Raw genomic sequence first — 20,454 nt, forward strand, 5'->3', positions numbered from 1 at the left:
ATTCTCATTCCAGTCTGAACCGAACAGAATATGGAAATTGATCATTCATATTCCGATTCCAAAAGATTTCAATTCCGATTTCAACTACAAATCAAATGGACCCTTGAAATTTAATTGGAATAATCTATCATTCTTCTTTTAAAAATACAAATACTTAATTGCAAGATTCAAAGTATCATTACGTATCAGCCGATACATATTGTTCCAGGACCCTTTCAATATGCCCCTACGGTGGATGTATAGGAGTCTGACCGATTCAGGAGATGGAGGGGTCCTAAACCGTCTCCCCTGACCGGGTATCAATATTTTGAACCTTGCTTAATTGTAGTTATCTAGTATAAAAATGCACTTGATTATTTCACGTGTCAATTAATTCTTCTTTATTTTCTCATTTCCTTTTTAGATCATCATCATCTTCCTCCATTTGAATATTGGCGGTTTGATGTTTCAAAAGCTGAAGTCCTACATGAAACCTACAAAATTAAATTAAATCCGCACAATTATTGGGCTTTGATTACTTTATTTTATTTTTTGGCTTTATTGAAACACATCTTATTTGAAACAAAGGGAAAATGGCATGCGAAGGTGGTCCAGGTAAAGGTCGTAATTTCTTTATTGGTGGTCCATTATAACTTTTTATCAAATAAATGAATAAAAGATGGTTTTGGAGGTAGCCCTACATTCATACATTCCTTTTTCCCAACATTAAGACCTCACGTAGTTGACCAAGAGCAACTTCATTTTGACTGTGTGAGACATGCTTTATTTCTTTTTCTTATTTTGTTATTTTTTTTTATCTCAGATTCTTCTGTTGTTTTATTGTTTTTTATTATTCAACATCCAGATAGGCTGAGGATATTTTATTATTTCATATGCAGCTAAAGTAATGCAGCTATTTTTATTACAGAACTCAGAAAATATAAAAAATCTTTTTTCCCTTTCATTCCATGCAGCCCGATTATTAAGGGTTGCAACTTGGGTGGGCCCAACTTAAGCCTAGACCAACCTAGGCTGGTCTTAGACTTTTGGTTTTTAGGCTTGGCTTGGCTTGGCCCAAAACCCTGGGCTTTATTGCTGTTTTTAGTTAATCTGAGCCTTCCATGAATACACACTTACCTGCTTGTATGCATGTGTATGTCTATGTATGTATGCATACACAAATACATATACCTGCATATATATAAATATATGCAAAATATATAAATTTTCTATAGGCTCATTTAAATTATTGATTCATACAACTTTTTAATACATTGGATCTAATAGATAGATCCACTTAAGCCCCGTTAACCAAGCCTAGCCCAGGCCCAGTCCAAAACCGTATTAAGTCAAATTTTAGTCTGGGCTGGCCTAGATTGGATAGATTGGACTTGACATTAAACACGACCCAGCCCACCTGACTTGCACCCCCTACCGGTTATTTCCTCTATGCCATCATTGTTCAGTTCTTTCTATAGTTTCAACACATCTAATTTTGGTTTTGAGGACAGATACCCAAACAGGGGACTTTTGAGCGGCAGTGGCAATTAGTGCCATGGGAGGACTTCCTGCAGCGGCTTCTAGGAATTAGTTCATTTCTATAGTTTTAATACATCCTACCAATCTACCATGCATTGGGAACATCTCCTGTAGTTATAAGTTATTATTCACGGGAGATGTTCCCAATGCAATGCATGGTGGATGCACCTGTGAGACGCCCATGTGTGAGGAGCAGATCCCATTCCCTTTTTTTTAACTGATTCCGGACATGCTACTCACACTATCCACAAGACACTAAACCGGAAAAAATTTCATGTGAATGACCACATAGAAGTACCGGAGATGTTTCTAATATATGGCTGAAGTGTCTTGTGGGTAGGTGTTGGCAGTGTCAATGCTTTCCTAAAATCTAGAATTTGGTAAAACAAAAGCTCTAATCCAAAGTGGTTGAATCATTGACATATTTGACCTAGTTACCAAGTTATAAGTTGCATGCTAATTTGGTAAAATAGAGTTTGATGCACTGATAAGATACCCACGAGGAATCATGTATTTCACAGAGGTGGGTTTGGAACCATGTTCTCTGATGTTAGATGTAGATTCTATGGTATTGGCATCAAGTATTGTATTTGACGTTTGAGATACAGATATAATTTGGAAATGCATGGATAAAGATGAAAGATACAAAGATGCTTATGTACATAATAAAAATGTATATAAATCATATAAGTGCATTAATAACATTAAATCTAAAGCTGAATTATCTATAAATAAGTTATAAACACATAATAGGTTATATGAAAAGAAACATTACATTCAACAATACTAAGACTCTAAATATGTACACATCATACAATAATTATCACGCCATTTCAATTTTTATTAAGCTTTTTTGGAAAAAATATTTATTTAGTTTTTTATATAAATATTAACTCTAATTTTTTAAATAGTAAATATGTTTTCATTTTTAACAAATACGTAAAATAAAAAATATAAATCATTTAAGGTAGATAAAATATTTTTTTTTTATAATTTTTATTTTTATTAAGTTATTGGGGAAATTAAATATTAATTTATTTATTTCAGTTTTTATAATTATAACTTTCAATTTTATTAATTTTGTTGGGAAATATTATTTATTTAGAATTTTTTATAAATAATAACTCTGTTTTTTTAAATAATAAATATATCTTCATTTTTAATATATAACTTATATGTAAAATAAAACACATAAATAATTTAAGGCAAACAAAATAAACTATTCTTATAATTTTCAATTCTTATTAAATTTTTGGGGGAAAATCATATCTTAAATTATTTATTTCAATATTTATAATTATAGTTTTTCATTTTATTAAAGTTCAAAAATAATTCAAAATTGATCAATATACAGTTTTGTCAAACTAGGCAATGATGCACTTCTGTACTGGTGCTATGGCCCGATATAGAGTTTTGTGCCATGCCGATACACATGACTTGGGGGATACATACCCAGTCTTGGCATATTTCAAAGCCATGGCCATGGATACGGATACGGATATCATATGCCCTATATTGGGAGTATCGTATCGATACATTAAACCTTGGGTATGTGAATTTGACTTGGACATGAGCAGTTGAGAAAAAGTTTGTAACAAATTTTGTGAAATTCCAAGGCTTAATTTGTTTGCATGTGAATTTCAATCTCACTAAGGTTGCGTTTGGAAATGATGCAAATATGTAGTGTAAAAACGATTTATATAAATTACAATGTTGGGTTAGTTTTAAATTGACAAATTTACCTTCTTACCAAACAGACTTTTAGATGTAATGGTGCAAACACGAATTCCAATAAGGCATATGCTTTTTTACCAAAAGCCCACTTGAATGCAAATTTACTTCTTTTTTATTGATCTACTTTTACATCTTATTATCAATGTAAATATGCATTGATCTGTCATTTGTCAATGCAAAAATGTAATATTGCCAAACACAAATAAAAGTGAATCAGAGTGCAAATTTACCCTGAACCAGGATTTACACTCCATTTGCATCGTTTCCAAACACAGCCTAGTGTGTGAATGCAAGTAGGCTAAAACTGCATTTAAAAATGACGTAAATGCAAAAAATGCAACACTCAAATACCCGTTACTCGATTCCCAAAAATGCACACCGATGCGCTTTTGCATGTTTGATTTGTTCTTTTCTTGTTTGACACTCACGACATAAAATGATTGGTGCACTTTTTCCAGCATTTGAAAATTTATAACGATGTAAAAAAGTTTTAACAGTATTTATCATATTAGATTTTGCACCTTTTATTACTGTTACTCACATGAACCGTTTTCTATTGAAGCTCACAATAGTGATCTAAATGGATAGATGGAAAATTGAGCAGATCAAATAAAGTACATCCATTGTTATTCAAATGGCTGATAATGAATAATAAATCTGATTTTTTGTTCATTTTTTAGACTGTTTGGAAATAGTGCAAATAGAGTGTAAATGCTGGTTCAGTGTAAATATGCACTCTAATTCAGTTTTGTTAGTGTTTGGTAAGAATACATTTATACAGTGACAATGACAGAAAACACAATTTCTAAGAAATATTTACATAAAAAATGAGATGTAATTTTACATCGTAAAAAAAAAAAGTAAATTTGCATTCAAAGTGGACTTTTATTAAGAAAGTATTTTCATGTTTGCATCCATTACAACTAAAAGTTGTTTGGTAAGAAGGTAAATTTGTCAATGCAAAAAGCTAACCCAACATTGCATTTGTATGGACTGAAATGTATTGTGTATATTTGAATTTACACTTTATTTGCATCATTTCCAAATGGAAGCCTTGTATGTTCACATGTAAATATACCTCCTACAACAAATCTATCCCCTTCACCATCGTTATTCAAAGAGATCACTGACAATGAATCAATTTGAGTTTTTGTTTGACTTCCCATCTACTTGAATCCAAATGAACATAACCTAGTAAACAAGAAGAATGAGCACTGAACAACCTGTGATTTAAAATCCAACCCGAACAACCTACCATTTAACCCTTTCGCCATAATATTTTGGGAAAAGTCCCGATTAGTACCCTGTACTTTGGGCCTAGCTAGTGCCACTTTGGTCCCCGAACTTTAAATGCGATAATTTAGTGCTCGAACTTTTGAAACATGACAATCCAGTACCTACTGTTAACTAGTCATTAAGTGGCATTTGAAAAAGACATAAATGCCCTTCGAGTGTCATCTGATTTTCTTTATCAACCATCCAAACATTGACAAAAAATTAACAGTCTCAAATCCTTACCTCTTTTATTCAAGAAAGTTGAGTCACCGGAATGTCCATTCAAACGTGACCCCAACTTTATTGAATGGAAAAGGCAAAATTATGTATAAATTTATTTTGTTTTGTTATTTAATAGAAAATTTTCAATAATTATTGGAGATTAAATTACTATTATTGAAATTTTTAAATTTAATTTTTGTATTTTTGTTATAAGTTATTGATTAATATTTATTAGAGATTACACTATTATTTGAGATTATAATATTTATTGACTAAGTTAATATATTTTAGTACTTATTGTATTTTTGTAATTTTTGTAATTATTGTATTTTTCATTATCAATATATTTTTCAATAATTGTGTATTTTTTATTATAAATTTTCAATAATTATTGGAGGTTAAACTATTGTTATTTATTAGAGATGAGACTATTAATTTAACTGAAATTATGAGTGTTCATGTGTTGGTTCAGTTTCAGTCGTAGACTATTTGGCCAACCAAATTGACCTGGTCAGGTTAGGGAGTTGGTCAGATGAAATCGACTAACCTTTTATGAAAACCAACCCACTCAAGTTGTATCGGTTGGAGTCAATTTTGGGGTTTGGTTAGTTGTTTCAAAAGATTTAAACTTAAAAATAATAATGCAATTATTGAAAAATAAATTTAAAAATTAGATTTATGATATAAAACATTTTAGACTAAGAAATATGGGAAATTTCCCACTTTTCCATATTAAAAATTATATTTAAAATATAAAATATTAATATATATCCATAGTTAGGTCATTCGATTTTGGTTGGTTTACAAATGGCCAAAGTGAAACTGATCCAACTTGGTCGAATTGGGAAATTTTTGAACCAAAGCCAACCTGGAACTAGAAAACCGACCAATTCAAGTCGAGTTAATGGGGTTGGTCGATTTCATTAGTTTGATGAATAAACCTAACTGAAATTAATTTTTGTTATTTTTGTATTATAAAATTTTATTAAAGTGGTATATAAAATATAAATAATTATTAATTATTTAAAAAGTTGAAAATATAAAACAATTGTATACTCTTATGTGTTTCTGTTAGGGTCATTTACTAGAACACACCTTTAGGGATGGCAATTTTTCCCATCCCTGACGGGGACCCAACTTCCCCGACCTAATGGGGCCAGGGATGGGGATTTTTTTGGCGAGGCGGGTGCAGGGGATGGGGATTAAAAGGAATCCTCGGTCGAGGTTGGGATCAGAGTCAAGGATGGGGATTGAGGACCTTGCCTCGACCCGACCCGATTATATATATATATTAAATATTATTTATATTAAATATACTATTATATTATTTATATTATATATATATATATATATCAAAATATATTTAAAACATTATTTATAATTTATATTTTTTATTTATTTGAAATAAATTATTTAAAAAATACTATTATTTGAAAACATTTTGGGGATTCGGGTCCCCACGGGGAACCCAACCCTGTCAAGGATCGGGGATGGGGGTTAATTTTAAAATCGGGGTTAGAGATGGGGAATATGATCCCCACCCCGTTGCCATTCCTACACACCTTATAGTTTTACATATTTACTTAAACCTACCTTATAGTTTTCATTTTACCAAAACATCCCATATATTATACAACTTATTTACTTAATTTCATTACGTAGTGTGTTTTTTCATTAGGCCCATATTTTTTTATTCCAAAAATACCCTTAACACTTTTTTTGTACAGAAAACAAAATTGACCAAATATTGCCAATAGAGTGGTTGCCCGTGTCTTATTAAGGGAAAAAATGGTATTTTTATTTTTATTTTCTTTTGATTAAATGAACATTAGGGTCAACACTGCCATTTTCACTATCATCTAATAGAAGAGTGATTAAATCCATTGCAAATTATAAGTGTTGTTTTAGTAAAATGCTAACTATAGGGTAGATTTTAATAAATCCCATGAAACTATAAGGGATGTTTTAGTATATGACTATTTCTATTATTTAGCTTCCGCTTAATAAATCCTATGCATTGCACATGTCCTTGCTAGTATATATTAAAACAAGGCAGTGAAGAAATTTTCTCCTTTTTTTTATTTATTTTTATTTTTTTATTCCATGTCAGTTTTTTAAAGAACCGATGAGATGCTCTCCTTCCTCTTAGAAATTATCTAAAATCTCTCTCTCTCACCTGCACTTTCCCAACAATCTCCTCTCCTAATGTTTATCCTAAACCACCTCCCCCACTTTCTCTTATATCATCTCCAATTCCTATTTATCTCCTAACTTATCTCTAATTTACTAGAGAATTTCTCTCCAAATTATCTCTAATTCCCATTTACCATCTTTGCCACTTTTGATGATATTCATATTATTAACAGTTTTATATTTTTACAAAATTCATCACGAAATCATGTACTAACAATATAAATTATGATTTTCCATATTATTCAAATTAATTATTCAAATAATAGAAATTTAACATTAAAAAATAAAATATTATTTCAATAACTAAATATCTTAATTTCAAATCACGAGTATTTTTAAATATTTTATATATCATTTAAATATTTAAATAACTAATATTTTAAATAACGAAAATATTTAACATAACTATGTTTTAAATAGTTAAAATAACTAAATTATGCAATAACATACAAAAATCATCAAATAAAATAGAACATAACATAATATTCGAATTAATAATAAATTAATATTTTTACAAAATCAATAATTAAATTATGTAATAATACAATAAATTATAATTTTATAGAATATTAAATTCAATAAATAATTAAAATTGTAAAATTTAAATCAGGATAATATTTAAATAACTAAATAATATTTTAAATAACCAAGTTCACTTATATCAATTAATAATTCAATAAAAATAACTTTCAAAAAAATAATATTCATTAATAATGATTTTAAAATCGTAATCCGTATTTATTATATATTTAATATACTGAAATTAATATTTATTGTATTTTCAGTAATTATTTATAGTTTTTTATGATAAATATATTTTCAATAATTATTTATAGATCTATATTTGTTTTGTTAGTTAATAGAAAATTTTTAATAATTATTGGATATTAAACTACTGTTATTTAATATTTTAAATTTAATTTATTATACTTATTGTATTTTTGTTGTACTTTATTAATTGATATTTATTAGAGATTAAACTATTATTTGAGATTAAAATATTTATTGACTAACTTAATATATTTTTTAGTATATTTTGTAATTATTGTAATTATTTTATTTTTATTATCAATATGTTTTCAATAATTGTGTATTTTCGCTATAAATTTTTAATAATTATTGGAGATTAAACTACTTTTATTTATTAGAGATTAAAATATTAATTTAGATGAATTTAGGAGTGTTGATCATGGCCTGGTTTAGTTCGGTTGTAGGCTATTTGGCCAACCAAATTGACATGGTCAGGTTGGGAATTTGGTTACCCGAAACCTACTACTGACCATTAGTGAAAACCAACTAAATCGGGGTTATATTGGTTTGGGTTGATTTCTAGTTTGCTCAACTGGTTTAAAAGATTAAATTGAAAACTTGATTTTACATTTTAAAAATTACATTAACATTATTAAAAAATAAATTTATAATATAAAATATTTGAGGCTAAGAAATATGGGAATTTCCCCACTTTCCCATATTAAAAAAATATATTTAAAATATAAAAATATTTATATGTGATTGGGTCATTCGATTTTGTCCAATTTACAAATGGCCACAGCAAAACTAATCCAATTTCAACCGAAAATATTATAAACTGAGCAATTCGGGTCGATTTGGCCGGGTTGGTTGGTTTCATCAGTTCGATGAACAAGCTTAACTGAAATAAATTATTGTTATTTTTGTATGACAAAAAAGTTATTAAAAGTATTATAAAATATAAATAATTAATAATTATTTATAAAATTAGAAATATAAAACAGTTATATACTCTTATGTATTTTATTGTTTAGTTTTCCTTAACAAATCCCGTACATCGTACAGGTCCCCGCTAGTAAGAATTAAAAATTAAAAAAAAATATTCAACCTATAAACCATTTAAATAAATAAGAGGTAAATAATAACGTAATATTTACTAAAAAAATAACAATATTGTTTTGAATGAGAAAATTATTGGTGACAATAATAAATAACAACCTTCACCATCGTTATTCATTGATATTAGTCCATTTTCAATATGATATAGCCGGCCCACAAGCAAATTCGAGACAATCTATATCCTTATAACAAATGGTGTGCATGGTCGAGTCCCCAATGGAGAGCAAATAATTTCCTTTTGCCTAATAAAGTGACACATGTTGCTTAATTTACTTTTTTCATGCACGTCGACACATCTCTAATGTTTCCCACCTTGATCTCTGTCTCCATCTTCCCCCTTTTTTCTCTTGTTTTCTCTCTGTTTCCATTCGGCCCAAAAACCATCCAGGTAACTGATTCCGTTTTATCCAAAAACCTTGAATTTGGTCAAAAATCATTGAAAAAGTCAATAAACCGTTGATTTGGGTGATTGAACCATCGGACCCGTTCAATGGACTGATGGTTTTTAATTTTAATTATTTTTAATTTTGCTGTCAGAATGGACCGTCCGTTCAAACCAGACGGTTAAACCATTAACCCGGAAAACCGGTGTCCAGAACAGTTCCATTTTGGGTCATTTTTTAAAATGTTGCGCATTTCCTCTCTCTCTATTTGAGTTTCTCTTGCTTTCTCACTCTGACTCTTTGAATTTCACTATCTCTTGTTCTCCCTCTCCCATTTCCTCCCTCTTCTCTCTCTCTCTCTCTCTTAGCAACAACAACAACACTTATTTTCTTTGTTCTATGTTATGGACTAGGGTTAGGGTTTTTGCAGGGTGGTGGTGGTGGTGGAAATTGATATTTTCTGTTAGGGTTCATTTGTGGCATTGGGTTTTCACTTTTCTATTTTTTTGTTTGGGCTTTGTGGTGGTGGCGGTTGATGTTTCCTGATAGGGTTTCACTTTCACTTATGTGGTTGTGGTTCTATATCTATGATTTCCTATTTCCTTTTTTGTGTTTTGGCTTGATACTGGTGGTGCTTGTGTGGTTGTGGTTGTGCACCTGTGGTTGCAGTTGGTTGGTTTGTCGGAGGTGAAAGCGGGTGGTGGTAGTTGTGTGACTGTGGTTGTACTTATGTGGGCCTTGCTATTGGGCTTTCACTTTTGTGGTGTTATGCCTACAGGATGGACCTAGTGTAGATGGGCTTTACTGGTAGGCCTATGTTTTTTGCTTAAATCCTGTAATTAAATTTGTGGCCTCTATTTTGAGGTATGGGCTTTATGGATGTGAATCCATTATGTTCTTTTGTTTGTAGGTGGGTCTCTTGTTTTGACTATTCTAGGCTTGGGCCCAAGTAGTCTTGGATTTTGGCTTTGTTGGCCCGCTATTTTAGACTCATGCCTACGACATGCTCTATTTTCCAATGTGGGTGGAACTGGTGTTTCGAATTGAATTGGTTTACTTGGAGATTTGGTTTCAAGCCCATTTGTTGTCCATTTCGGTGGGTTGTGATATTAAGTATTTGCTGTACATTTGTGAGGGAAAAGTAAGGAAAAGATAAGGAAATCTTTACAAACCTTGTATATGTTTTTATGTTTTTCCCTAAACTTACTTTTTCCTTCAAACCAAACACAACCTAATAGTTTGGATTTTTTTTTTTTGGTTCGGGAGGCATTTGTCAAACTTTAAGTGACTTATGCTTCTCACTGTTGCTAACATTCCTGATGCGATAGTTTTTAATGTCATGCATATTTTTTTAGTTGATTGAGTGGTTGAATGCTTGTGTTTTAATTTATCTTCTTTTTCCTTTCTTTTTTTATATGGGAACATTATGCAAATTCGTTTTGTTTGTGCGTTGTGTTTTTATTTTACTTCATCAATTCTTTTATGCTTTAGTTTGTTTGCATTAATTTCATTTCTCATATTTTTCATATGGGAGCGATGATGCAAATTTGTTCGTAGGTTTGCTTCATTTTCCCGTGATGTGTTTCATGTGTATTCTATTTTATAATTTCAATGCCTTTATTTCGGAAAGTGATTTGTTTTGTCTTTTTTACTATAATCCTACTTTTCCCTTTTGTTACTTCTTTACTAAGGGTCTAGAAATCATTTGCAAATCTGAAATAATAAAACATGGGCTAGGCATTGAATGCTATCAGATGCGTTTAAGACCTGACTGAAAGTCTAAAATACCTTTGAACTCTCGCCTCTTTCTCTCTCTCTCTCTCTCCTTTCTTCTTCTTCTTCTTCTTCTTCTTCTTCTCTCGCCGCTGCAATTCTTTCAATGAACTAGCGGCAATGAGTTCCGGCCTTCTACCCCCCTTCTCTCTCTCTCTCTCCTTTCTTCTTCTTTCTCTCACCACTACAACTCCTCTAGCGAACTAGAAGCAGCTAGTTTTGGCCCTCTCTCTCTCTCTCTCTCTCTCTCTCTCTCTCTCTCTCTCCTTTCTTCTTCTTTCTCTCGCCGCTGCAACTCCTCCAGCAAACTAGCAATGGCAAGTTTCGGCCTTCTCCCTCCCTCTCCCCCCCCTCTCTCTCTCTCTCTCCCCTTTCTTCTTCTTCTTCTTCTTCTTCTTCTTCTTCTTCTTCTCTTGCCGTTGCAACCGAATAGTCTAATTTAAGGGAAAAATAGTAAAATTAGTGAATTTCAGATGCTGAAGGTTTGATCCAACAAAAACAACCTTCTTTATTCAAAGCCCCTCAAAAGTCAAAAAACAAAAATGTCTCTTTTCAGATTTTCAGACCCTTTTAATATCTTTTTTTTTTTTTAACTTTTCAGATTTTAGATTTCAGATTTATCAAATGACACCTAAGCCTTGTGAGTTACATTTTATGTACATCTATTCCTTTTTTGTTTGTTTTTTTTTTAATATAAGTTTGGTGTGTGCGTTCAGACAAAGCTCTTGTGTGCTTCAATCTTTTCCTTTCAGGCTCCATTTGGTTTATGGGATGGGGATGAGAAAAAGGGAATATTCCAAAAATATTCACTGTTATCATATTTGTTTTGAGGGAAAGAGTGGGATGGGGTGAGAAAAAGATGGGATGCCAGATCCCAAAATCAAGGATTCGGTGCGACCCCGGTGGAAAAACTCGAGAAAATTTGAGATCGTCTTCATTCCCATCGCCACTACTGGTAATCGCCACCATTGCCACCACCGCCGGTAACAGATCTGCCGGTAACGGATTGTCTTCATCCTTCCTTATGCATATGCTGGTAATTGCCGCTGCTGGTAACAAATCTGTCGCTGTTAGTTTCGTCTTCTACCTTCGGCTCGAGACGCGTTACCATAGCTAGAAACCAGCAGCTGTCCTTATTGGCACCAGTTAGAAACTAGCAGTGGTAACAGATCTGCCACTGCTGTTACTATCGGCACCAGCTAGAAACATGGGGGCTGCCGCTGTCCTTACCAGAACCAGCTAGAAACCAGCAGCGGCAGAAGGTAGAAGACGAAACAGATCTTCCGCTGCTGTTACTAGATCTGCCTGTGCCGGTAACAGATCTGCTGCTACTGGTAACACCGTTGATGACAATGGTAGGCATTCACCAGCGATGAGAGCGGATTGAACCTCTGAGATCTCTGTTTTGTCTTCATCCTCCCTCTGCAGATTGAACCTCCGAGACCTTTGTATTGTTTTGGATAATTTTTCTTCTATTTTCCCATGTAAAACCAAACATTGGAAAATTAAATTTTTACACTTTCTCATCCCATCCCATCCCATCTTTTCCCATCTCACCCAAATCTTCCTACAAATCAAACGGAGCCTCAGTGGTGTTTTGCTTTTTTCTCACTTTTACATTCTGGTCTTATGTTTGTTTTTTCTAATGTGTATTGCGTTGTAAGGTATATATTCTTACAAAGGCCACTTTATGAATTGTTTTATTCTTCTTCTTCTTTTTTGTGTATGTGTATACGGCCTGAGCTCCCTCCACTATGACTATGAGTTTTCTCCACTTTATTGTTGTTTCGTTTTACCTTCTACATTATGAGTTTTATGTTTCTTGATAAAATGTGAAATGTGATATAATTGCATAACAAGGATTTACTACAAAGTGAAAAAAAATTTCCCTTGTAGAAACATGTCTTCGAAAAGGTCACCTTCACCATTTGTTATAAGGGATACTTTAATTTTGGTGAAGTTAAGCTTTTAGTAGATGGTGATTGGTGGATTATATCTGGAAGTAAGACTCCACAATTAGTGGTAGTGAAGAGTTGGTGACCGAGGAGGCAACCACATGGCTAAAGGACTTTTTTAAAGTGAAAATAGAGGATTTTAGTTATTCTGACTACTAGTATTACTTCTATAGATGCCAAGAACAAGAGGCTGAGGTTAGTGGGTTAAAAGCTGAAATCGAGCATATAAAGTAAAGAAATGCCAAATGAGCGAAGCAAGGAACTGGGGTAGGATATTGACCATTTGAAGGACCAAATGGGGTCTATTCTTTCCGACAATGAATCTAGGGTATCCTAAGTCATTCTTTCGCTGCATTCCATCCCTTATTTCATTGGAGTTGATATAGGCGCTTATAGCTCGGACCACTGGCACGCACGTGTGTGGCGGAAGGCGGCACGTAGAGCGGATCCAATGAGAGCGTGTGCAGAGCAGAGGCCGGCGTGCGATACAGTGCCAATAGAGCAGTCACCACGTGCGGCCTCGGATGGCCATGCCTTCAAGGCTGGACCGCATCTTGGCCGTCTACGTTCACCTACCTCGAGGCAGTCTTAAGTATAAATAGGGAGTGACCCTCCAAAGTGAAGATCTAGACTCTTTACTGCTAAGAACCTCATTGCCTCCCTCATGGTCTCGTTTGAGCATCCCAACCCCACGCCTCATCCACCTATCATCACACCCGTACTAATTTGAATGTCGGAGTCTCTGCCTCGAGCCAACACCTAGGGCCTTTGACATTCTCTCTCTCTCTCCACAGATCTAACCTACCAGCCCTCGGCCGGAGTGGTCCTCGGACATTTTGGAATTGATTTATCAATAGTCATAGCTAATACTATTTTTTCATAACTGAAATTCCCTTATGCTATTGGCCCATGAATACATTTTCATATTTTGGTAGAATTGCTTATTAAGGTCCTATCTTCCTTTATTGGGTTCACTACACATGCAATGTTGCCAAGAATTGAAGAAATAAATCATAAGGAGCCGTTGGATAATGGCTGAAGTTGTTGAACTGAAAGATTTATTGTTTTATATTTTAGTTAATAAAATAATTATGTTAATAAAACTTTCAAGGGTATAGTGATGTATCCAATTTCAATTTCACCCATTATGGAGCCCACAGCCTCCTTAAAGCACAAAACAATAATCTTTTCAATTCAGCGTCTTCAGCTGTTATAAACAGCCCTTCGGTACATAACTTAGTCAAATTTGTTTAATTAATTCTACAGTTCTAAGCATTGTCATATGGGCTTCAAGCACATTAGGGCTTAGCCCATTTGGGTGATTTTTGTCTGATTGACTTGAGGAGGGGTGGTCGTACAGTAAACCCACATTCGTGAGGAAGGATTGGGCTTTTTATGGCTACTATTGTGCTGTGGCAGCAGTGGTGGGCCCAGCAAAATTGGACCTTTTGGACTGTAACTCTGCAAGCTTTTATAATTTTTTTTCATAATAAAAAACCAACAACAAACTCTCTTTAGCTCAGCTTGAAAAGAGTATAAATAAAAATATATACAAAATTTAGAAATATAATATATAAGATTTTGCACTATACATATTTATATTTATACTCTTCCCAAAGTAAGCCTTTGCAGCAAAAACAAAAGCTTTGTTGTGATTTGTGGGCAGATATGGATTGTCTGCAGATTTGTGACTAGTGTTACAGAAAAAGCCATAGTTGCACCAGTCATCACTATGAGGATTCTTCTTTCATTTTAGCTTAAGCACACTATTTTTGTACAGAAAAAGACTTTATATTGCGCACTAGCAGTTTGCAATTCAGCCGATATTCATTTACACCAAACACTGTCTGACAACAACCTTACAATTTTTATCAAGTTGAAGTCCAACAGATAGCATAAACAAGTATACCCGTTGCAACTTTCAAAAGTGAGTCACTGATATAATAATGTGTTGACGAAAAAAGCATTTTTCCATGTTAAGGAACCTACATTTAGGCTCCGTTTGTTTTTCGGGAAAAGGAGGGGGAAAAGTTGGTCAATTAGAAAGTGGTTCCCATTGATCAACTTTACAGTGTTCTTTTTTCAGTAAGTTCTGGGTCCCACAATAAAGTTAGTTTCTTTGGGTATATCACTTATCCGGGAAAGTGATACCCATCTAATGGATGAATAATTAACTTGCCCACCTAGAACAAAATTTATAAAACATAATGGCACAAGTTTACCCATTTTAACATTGACTTTTTTATTGGAAAAGAATCATTATATATAACTTATCTGGAAATCAATAAAACATGGATAAGTAAAATTGGCTGGGTTTACCTGGGTAAGTGTACTTATGCGGTTAAAAGTGACCTTTTGAAAAATGAACAAGGCCTTACTTCATTGTTCATTTGTTACAAACAATAATAACTATGAATAATAGATCATTGTCAGTTAATTCCACTTAAAATTTGAGTTGCAAGGAAAAATGAAAAAAAAAGAATAATGTTTTCTATGTTAATTAGTGCTGCATTTGATTCATTGAAAAATTGATTATTTCATATGCATTAATTTTTCTTTGTTTTCTCATTTCTTTTTACAGTCATCGTCTTCCTCCATTACAATATTGGCGGTTGGGTGTTTCAAAAGCTAAAATCCTACATGAAACCCTATAAATTCAAACTAAATCCACACAATTATTGTGTTTTGGTTACTTGTATTTCCTACTTTTATTTTGTTTTATGTTTTTGGCTTTATTGGAATCCCTTTTATTTGAAACAAAGGGAACTTCATGCTAAGGTGGTCCAGGTAGTTTCTTTATTGGTGGTCAGAAATAAAAGCTAGAGCTTGACTTTTATTAGAACTGCATATGCACAGCTAAAGTCGTGAAATAAAAGAATATGCAGTTATTCTTATTATAAAAATCAAAATTAATATATAAAAAATATAAAAGTTTTTTATTCCATTGCTTCCGATTTTGGTTCTAACTAGGCCTGTCAATGGATTCTAATTCCCCATTCCATATCAAATCTGATTATCTCATATTTAAAGGTTAGAACTTGCATCTAATTAATATCGGGATCGGATACAGATTTAATTCTATCCTAGTAATTATCAAGGTTTTTAAATCTGACCCGGAGAACGAACCGGTCAGGGGTCTGGTTCCTGGCTCGAATGGTCCAACTGTTCAAACTGAACAGTCGACCCATTCTGTTAAAAAAATAAAAATAAATAAAAAACGGTCAAGACCATTGAATGGTTCAAACAGTTCAACCGCCCGGGTCACTGGTTTGCTAACCAAATCAACATTTTTTTTGTAAATATCCGATTTTCCGGTCTGACCAAATCAACATATATATATATATATATGTTGGTATTATATATAATTATATAAAGTTTATCGCCGATAAATTTAATATTTATATTTATATACATGTATTGAATATGTATGTTAAAAATAATTATTTTTTAATTTATTAATTTTAAACACAATAAAATGAGTGCGATTAAGTCTGAGCCCAATTTGAATCCGACATATTACAACCCTAAATCTGAGTGCTTCTATTTTTAATGATTGATGAATTCAATTTTCTTTCTATTTATTCAAATATTAGACATTTGAGCTAGAGTGGCAATGACCAATTAGTACCCCGTGCCTAGGGATGTCCAACCTGGAACGAGTTTGGCTCGACCTGAACCCAACTCAAAAACATTTTGGGTCGACCCAACTGGACCAAATAAAATGAAAGTCAAAAAGTACCCAACACCCAGGAACCATCTGTGTGCTCAAGGGGTAGAAAAAGACAAGAAATAAAAATATTTCCTATGTTTTGTTCTCTTGTGACAGGGCTACGTGGTGGGCAAGAGCTGTGATGCTAGCATAGCTCAGACCATAATTTATGTGACTGAGGTAGGCAATTTTAGTGGGTGTATATACATATATTTATATATACTGAATATATTTATATATAATATATAGAAAATGTGACAAATTAAAAATATATAAAAAAATACATATACCGGTCGGTTTGATTAATCGTCGGTTTTTTTATAGGTTAAAAAAAATCAAACCAGTCCTTCGGTTTTTCAAAAATCCTGAACTGAAACCAAATTGATCGGTTCGGTTTTTCGGTTTTTTATGGACACCCCTAGTTAAAACTAGAACTGCGTTTGGTAGGAAAGAAAGTGGAATAACAAATAAGAGAAATCCAAAAAGAAAGAAAAATAAGTTGTCAGATATAATTTTTTTTGACCTCTCTCCGCAAAGTAGAGAAAGCAGAGGAAAATAGTGGAGAGTGAGAAGCAGTAAAACCACCTAAGGTTATGTTTGGTTTGATAGAAAGTGAGAAGAGAAACAGAAAGATGAGGAAAAGTTCTTTAAGGAATTTTCGTTCTCTATCAAACCTAACACAGCTTTAAAGAAAATCATTCATCTTTCATTCTTTCTTTTCACCTTTCCTCTTTTTATTTGGTTTTCTTCTCTCGTTTTCTTTGTAACCAAACACAATGAAATGATCTTAAACTGAAACCATTTTTTTTGTGGTTTTAGGCCGAATCTACAACACTGAAAAAGGAGATCAAGAAGAAAATTAGCTGTAGCACTTCTACCATTCTCAACATAAAAACACACTTCTACATTTACATGTACAGACATGCCATTAGTCTGAGCTTCATGAGAAATCATGCTGACTGACCAAGGTAAAACATACCCATACTTACAGAAACATAGTAGTACTGATGCTAGTCACAAGCAGCTGAAGATCTCTAGAAGCTTTTTAGCTGCTTCTGTGCCACTTAGTACTGCACCTTCGACATTTGGACTCACACAGAAATCCCCACAGATGGCTAGCTTCTTCTTCCAATCCCAGAGACACTTCTCCTCTCCGGCAACTTTCATAGCCGGAAATGCACTACCCCTGCAAATGTGTCAGGAATTGATATATATTTGACATTTGAAAAAGCAAGGGAAATTTTATTTTTTTTTCTTGTGATTATTTAGTCTGTTTGGTTTGAAGGAAAAAGTAGGGAAAGGTAGGGAAACCTTTACAAACCTTGTATAGGTTTCCCAATTCCCTACCTTTCCCTTTCTTTCCCTACCTTTTCCTTCAAACCAAACATACTCTCAAGGCTAGTGTGGATGACTCCGGATCTCCTGCCCACGGGAACCCTGTCCACACCTACCCACAATACACCACCCCCCGTGAATTGGGAACATCTCCCCCTGCATAATACTATGCACAGGATGAGATGTTCTCCACGTGTGGCTGTGATAAACATGAGCAGGAGATCCGTTACAAGTGGTTGGTGTAGATGTTACAACCAATTAAAGTGCGACAGATCAGCCTCCTCACATGTGGAAAAACTTGAATTGCGAGACCAAGGGAGGGGTGTTAAGCAAGACTAAGGAGAGGATTGATGCGTCTCCATCTCCTGGTTTATATCAGAGAAAGATGAGGGAGTAATATCACAGGATCACAACTCTTTAATTTGGTTCCTGATGATTTGCAAGGATTATTGAGGGTAAATGGTCCTTGGAAATCATCAGAGAAAGGAACATCGGCTTGGATGATATTGATAATGAATTTATGACACCACAGGTTGACCTATTATGACCCAGATGGTTGAACCACCGACTTGCCACCCAAATGAAAAAGCAGTTCTGTTTCCAAATTGGTTTTAAATACACTGATTTCTACAATCCTTATCTGTGGAGATTCTAAGACAATGTATAATTTTATCCTAGTCCCTTTCGTACAGGTATTATTGAAACCTATAGTCTTTGTATTGGTTCTTTTTATCTTTTATCCCTTTATGGGCATTTCTGTAATTGTACATATTATTTTAATCTAATAGAGGCTCTTTGGGGTGGGAGTCGACTATTCTATTCGACACCCTGAAACTGTTAGTCTTCCTTCTTGTTTGAACTCTCTTGTTATCATGGTACCAGAGCATCTGAGTTGATTCAAGACCTGGGACTCGAAAGGGTGATTCAAAGGGATTCAGACCTCCATTCGAATACACTTTCAAGACCATTTTGAGGGCTGTTTTGATCTGCCCCAGATAACCTGTTTTCTCTGAAAAAGATGCTTACCAGGTGAGTTTTTTTTTTTTTTTTTGTGTTTTCTTCCAATTAGCTGTTCTGTTCAGCCTTGTATTCTAAAGTTTGTGTCTCCCTGACCTACTTTAGATGTTCCAATGATTGGTTTGAAGATTTACTTCAATTTGGAAGGGTTTTGATCCCTTCTCTAGCTCTACCGGCTTGCAACCTTTCATATCTGGACTGTTAGTTCTAAAAACTAGTTGTTTGGATAATTACCTTCTAAGATCATATTTCCTTTGGTTGTTGGATATTTATTCTGGAGTTTAGGAGACTTACTAATCAGTTTTACTTGAAGAACTGCTTCTCTTTGCTCATTTTTGGACTTGGACTGTTTCTTGTTATCGTTCTAGACTGGAAACTGTTAACCTATATGGCTGATAAGGTTGATGTCATACCTGTGAAGTTCGATAGAACTAACTACAGGATGTGGAAGTTCCATTTTGATTTCTTTGTTAAGGGAAAGGATCTGGAAGGTTATTTGAATGGTATAGTTACTAAGCCAGATGAAGCTGAAGCAAAGGCTTTTGAGCAATGGAAACTTGACCATGGAAAATTGGTTTCTTGGATCAAAACCCTTTGCGTGTGTTTGGTTGTCAGTGCTATTCCCTGTGTCTTCCTCAGTTATCCATCCTCCCATAAAGGCTACAAATGCTTTGACCCCACTTCCCACAAGTATTTTGTGTTCATGGATATGTCCTTTTTTGAATGCAAGCCATTTTTTCCTACCTCTCCTCAGGGGGAGAATAATGTGTGGGAGCATGTCCAACAGCACATCCATCTTTCCTTCTATCCCTCTTGAGGCTATTGTTTTTATTGCTACTAATGATTGTGTTGATGATCTTGATATCCCAATTGGTCACAGAAAGGGTGTTAGGTCATGTACAACTAAACACCCTATTACTCATTTTTTGTCTTATAAAAATGTATCTCCCTCCTTCCATGCCTTCTTGACTACCATTGATAATGTGTCCATTACCAGAAGTGTTGTAGAAGCTTTCTTTATACCAGAATGGACAAATGCAATGAAGGAAGAAATTAGTGCTCTTCATAAAAACAATACATGGGAGTTGGTAGATCTTCTTGAAGGAAAAGCGCTAGTGGGTGTTACTATGAAACATAAGCTGCTAACTTTGATTATGTAGAAACTTTTTCTCTAGTTGCCAAAATGAACTCTATCTGGGTTCTTCCATCATTAGTTGCTAACTTTGATTTTGAGCTCCATTAGCTTGATATTAAAAATGCTTTCCTAAATGGAGACTTGGAAGAGGAAGTTTATATGATTCAGCCCCTGGGTTCCTAGCAGAAGAGAATGAAGGGAAGGTCTACAAGTTGAAGAAACCCCTATATGGGTTGAAAAATCTCCAAGGGCTCGGTTCAGTGGATTTCACTTGGTCCTTCAACAGAGTTCAAGTAGTGTCAGATTATACACTCTTTGTCAAGAGGGAATAGGAGA

At 33.7% G+C, this 20,454-nt stretch overlaps 1 protein-coding gene and 1 long non-coding RNA gene across 4 annotated transcripts in view; one reads left to right on the plus strand and one right to left on the minus strand.

Moving 5' to 3' along the window:
• Positions 1–17,413: 17,413 nt before the first annotated feature.
• Positions 17,414–20,454, minus strand: part of LOC104598324 (FAD/NAD(P)-binding oxidoreductase family protein) — a 59,954-nt gene continuing 56,913 nt past the window's right edge. For 2 of the 3 annotated variants that reach the window (XM_010260344.3, XM_010260346.3), the window contains one exon: positions 17,414–17,817. In XM_010260344.3, coding sequence (XP_010258646.1) covers positions 17,646–17,817 — 172 coding nt within the window. In that variant the 3' untranslated portion in view covers positions 17,414–17,645. The remainder of the gene's footprint in view (positions 17,818–20,454) is intronic. The other variant, XR_016078669.1, reaches the window with a different exon arrangement.
• Positions 17,824–20,454, plus strand: part of LOC104598323 (uncharacterized) — a 59,894-nt gene continuing 57,263 nt past the window's right edge. Inside the window, exon 1 of the long non-coding RNA XR_735358.3 lies at positions 17,824–18,995. This is a non-coding gene — a long non-coding RNA (uncharacterized LOC104598323). The remainder of the gene's footprint in view (positions 18,996–20,454) is intronic.

Source organism: Nelumbo nucifera, chromosome 7 (assembly GCF_055504915.1).
Source record: "Nelumbo nucifera cultivar China Antique chromosome 7, China Antique-T2T, whole genome shotgun sequence".
Lineage (NCBI taxonomy): Eukaryota > Viridiplantae > Streptophyta > Magnoliopsida > Proteales > Nelumbonaceae > Nelumbo > Nelumbo nucifera.